Genomic DNA, 3,989 nt, shown 5'->3' with positions numbered 1-3,989 from the left:
GTGGACGGTAGGGCTGTACAATTGGACAGTTATTAACTGTAACTAACCGCTATCTATTTATGCGGATGCCAATAACAATTAGTAAAAATTATTAACCCCATATGCAAATATGAATTACGGATAACAATTTTAGGATAAACAATGCGGTTAATATATATATATATATACTTTTGTGACGTGAATGGTTGAAGCCGGCAGATATATATGGGAGTTTCTAGGATGTTTGATATGAAAAATATCTCAAACCTAGAAACTCCCTTATATATCTGCTGGCTTGAACCGTTCACGCCACAAAAGTAAGCATCACAATCCTCTACGCCTCACTTAGTATCACATTGTTACGAAACACACACCGACAGCCCCCTCCACACATTTCCATCAAGGTTCTAGCCCAAAAATGGTGAACTTAGAAGGGTTAAAATTTTAAAGTTGTTTAAAATAAGTCCTAATAGAGGTTCAAAAGACTAAAATATGTCTAAAATATTCATTACCTCATATGCACGAATGCATTTATTGTCAATAATCACATTCGCATCCACATTTACAACTTTATTGGACGGGCCAAGGGTGAATATTTTCTCACTATTTGGCAAATCTTATCTTACAAATTAACCATTAAATTTGTGATCTTATGTGGACCGTCAATAGTAGACTCAACAAATTTAATAATTAATCTATTAAATTTGTAGGAGAATATAGATCAAATATAAGAAATTTATTAACTCATAACATTTCTCGATCATTTATTTCTCTTATTCAGTTTTTAGAAAATAATTTATATCTAACTAAGATCAAAAGAACACCAAAAAAATTCCTAGCATTCTCCAAATCACCATCTGCTAAAGGCGGTTATGGAGGCGGATTTTGTACACACCGCCCTAGTGTAAACAGTAGTAAATAAGCACCTGGGATCCCTCAACCGCCCAAATCTCGTGGTGGACAGCAGCACACTCCCGTTCGCGTCGTCTTGTCACCGATTGCCGAGTCAGGACCACACCAACAGTAACAAAATTAACAAACACAAACCACCCTTTTTAGCTTCAAATCTCAACCGTCCATCACTGCCCCTTAAATATCCTCTCGGATCCCTCACTCCAGTCTCTCCAGAGTCTCCACCCAAAAATAGCAAAACCAGAAGGAATAGGAAAAAGAATAGTGCTGGTAAAAGTGAGAGAGAGAGAGAGAGAGAGAGAGGAGAGAGACAATTAATGGAGGATAGTGTGAGAAACTGTAAGCGGAATGCCGTGGTGGAGGGCTCAAGCGCAGGCGCGGGGGTGTCCAAGAGGAGGAGAGTTGTTGGTTTGGCTTCGTCGAATGTCGACCTAGAGAACCAGAGTTTGTGCATGGATTCCGGCGGAATGAACGCCGGTGACTTGTGCTCGAGCTTTTGTACGGACCAGTTCCCGGCGTCTTGTTGCTCCAGCAATGAGTCGAGCGAGGTCGTGAGGGACAACTTGAGGCTCTTAGATCTGGAGGTGAATTTCGAATTCGAATTTCTCAATTTAGAGTAGTTCAATTCGGTTTGAATTTGTTTCTGTTACTCCGTGTGTGTTTGCTGAGAAAACGGGGGAAAATGAAAGAAAACTAAGCTTTGAGCTCTCTTTTTCTTTTTCTTTTTTTGCTTTTTCTACCAAGAAAAATGACGAGCTTCACACAAGCAATTGAAATTGGTCAATTTAGGCTTAGTTGAGTAGAATTTCTTGTTTACATTCCTTTTCCTTTATTTTCTCAGCAACCAAACGGGGTTTCACTGGTTTCCTTCGCAATTTTCGGTTCCACCGACTTTAATTGCTCGTAATAAATAGTAACACTTTAAATTTCAAATTTATTCACGCTTCTTGAACGTACCATTGCAGGCCAAGAGTTTCGAAACCGTAGACTCAACGTATATCAACAGAAAATTCAGGTTTATTTCAATTCCTCTCTCTCTCTCTCTCTCAAATTGTTCGAATTCAAAACGAAACATTTCGTGACGGAATTCGTTTCTTTCATGTTCTTCTTCTACTCAGCACAGTGACGACGACGTCGAGCGAGCTCTGCGAAGACTCAGACGAAATGGACTCGCTGGCGACGAAGCCTCCGGCGGCGCAGACTCCACCTAAGGCGGAGATCGAGGAGTTCTTCGCGAAGGCTGAGAAGTACGAGCAAAAGCGGTTCGCCGAGAAGTGAGTACTGTTTCTGTGCGCGCGTGTATGTAAGAGTGCGCAGGATAAGCGGTTACGCTCTACTTGCGCATTTTAGCGGATGGGGAATCGAACCCTAACTGACTAACAAACTTTACCCTTTTCCTTCAGGTACAACTATGACATTGTGAAGGATGTGCCCTTGGAGGGTCGGTACCAGTGGTTTCGTTTGAAGCCATGAATGAATTAGGGGGCGAGAGAGAGACGCTAAAATGACGGTGGGTAGCATAGAAAGTTGCATGCGACTTTTGACTGTTTTTGGTTTTAGGAAATTGGGAGGTAGAACCGTAGAACGAAGGTGGTTTTCTTTGTTTATTGTACAGCTTTTTCTTCATCTACTACTATGTAAGAACGAAGCTTTGTAGATTGTACTCTTAAAAGAAGCTTCTGTCTCTGCAAACTAACAGCCCTTTTGGAATGAAACAAATTTCAAGTACTTCAAAAAAAAAAAAAAAAAAAAAAAACATTTCCAGCCCTGTTCCCCCATCTCTCTGTACAGACAGTGATTTGAATTTGTATTTTTATTATTTTTCTTGTGTTTTTTCAATGGGGGTGCATTGCATTGATGAAATGACGTACTTTTGGTTTGGAAAAGTGCTTTTTGTTTGGGCTTGTTTTGGCTGTGTTAAGGTTCCTTTCATCAGCTTGCTCTTTTTGCAGCTACTTTCTTATCCTTCTTTTTTCTCCCCACTATGATCCGAGCCTTTTTTTGTTTGGAGTTTCAATAATAGAATATGATTCTTATAATTATTGGGACCATGCTGATGAAGTTCCAATATTCCTATCTAAATAAAACAACCACACAGCCCTCACAGCTAGCGTTCCTTCAGTTTGCAGATAATGCCGACTGATTGTTCTCTCTATTATTGGAGTTTTTAGCATACAACAACAAAAAGAGGGGCTTTGGCAAACTTTTGAAAAACATATATTTTTAAAATTATTATAACAACATGATTTCATAAATGATCCAACATCATCTGATCAATCTTAGTGCATTAGTTCAATCGATCGTGATAAGATCAACCAACGATTCAAGTGCATTAATCCAATCGATTGACGTGATACGTTTGAATGATCGACCCAACTTGACATATATAATTGTAGGTTTGATTGAACATCCAATCAATCTTTATGCATTAGTTTGATAGATTTGTGACTTTATGGTACTTGTGAATTAGTTCTTTCCATCGTAAAAAGGATCAATCGAACTTAGCACGTTTGGATATTCGATGGAATTTCCTAACCAAGCTAGTTCTTATGAAAAATTCTAATACTTCCCACACAAAGTAACATGATGTTTGTATTAGATTTTTGGCCCACTTGTGGATTAATTTAGTTGGTCAGAGAAACAGAAAAAGTTAATTTAGTGAAATTTGTCTACTTTTTGACAAATAATAGTTGATTAAAATCATATTGTGAATCTGATCCATTCTAATTATTTGCGTTGTGATGTTGACATGGTGGGCCGCCATTGTTCTCTTAGGGCACGCAGCTGCAGAGTGCAGATTCCCATTTTCATAGCTCAAACCTCACTTTACAGAAATGATCGATATGTACATGAGTGGTAGCCGTTTGTGCAAGTGGACAAAGTAGCTTTCTTTCATTTCTTTTAAGAACGGGAAAAAGGATTGCTAAGAAAAAAATAGGAAAAAGGGTTGATGTAACACCTTGGGAAGGAAGTGGGACACCAAAAAAAATATGTTTGTCCTGACACTAAAAGTAGGAATTATTTGTTTGAATTGTAACAAAGAACTTATTTATCTAGGATAATTTAAAATTTACTGATTAATTTGCTAACAAGTTCAG

At 38.4% G+C, this 3,989-nt stretch overlaps 1 protein-coding gene across 1 annotated transcript; it reads left to right on the top strand.

Annotated features, from left to right (window-relative positions):
- Nucleotides 1-1,081: 1,081 nt before the first annotated feature.
- Nucleotides 1,082-2,930, top strand: LOC132166598 (cyclin-dependent kinase inhibitor 7-like). Its single transcript, XM_059577448.1, has 4 exons — nt 1,082-1,475; nt 1,857-1,906; nt 2,010-2,165; nt 2,295-2,930. The coding sequence occupies exons 1-4, from the start codon at nt 1,209-1,211 to the stop codon at nt 2,362-2,364; spliced, it is 543 nt and encodes a 180-aa protein (XP_059433431.1). The 5' UTR covers nt 1,082-1,208; the 3' UTR covers nt 2,365-2,930.
- The last annotated feature ends 1,059 nt before the right edge of the window (nt 2,931-3,989 follow it).

This window comes from Corylus avellana, chromosome ca1 (genome assembly GCF_901000735.1).
Source record: "Corylus avellana chromosome ca1, CavTom2PMs-1.0".
NCBI lineage: Eukaryota > Viridiplantae > Streptophyta > Magnoliopsida > Fagales > Betulaceae > Corylus > Corylus avellana.
The sequence above is the reverse complement of the archived record's forward strand: the minus strand, read 5'-3'. Positions and strand labels throughout refer to the sequence as shown.

What these genes read in the sequence shown, in the direction of transcription:
- LOC132166598 (XM_059577448.1), top strand. Translation starts at nt 1,209, where the DNA reads ATGGAGGATAGTGTGAGAAACTGTAAGCGGAATGCCGTGGTGGAGGGC. An exon ending in TGAGGCTCTTAGATCTGGAG is followed by an intron (nt 1,476 to 1,856) that starts GTGAATTTCGAA and finishes GTACCATTGCAG; the next exon opens with GCCAAGAGTTTCGAAACCGT. An exon ending in CAAAAGCGGTTCGCCGAGAA is followed by an intron (nt 2,166 to 2,294) that starts GTGAGTACTGTT and finishes CTTTTCCTTCAG; the next exon opens with GTACAACTATGACATTGTGA.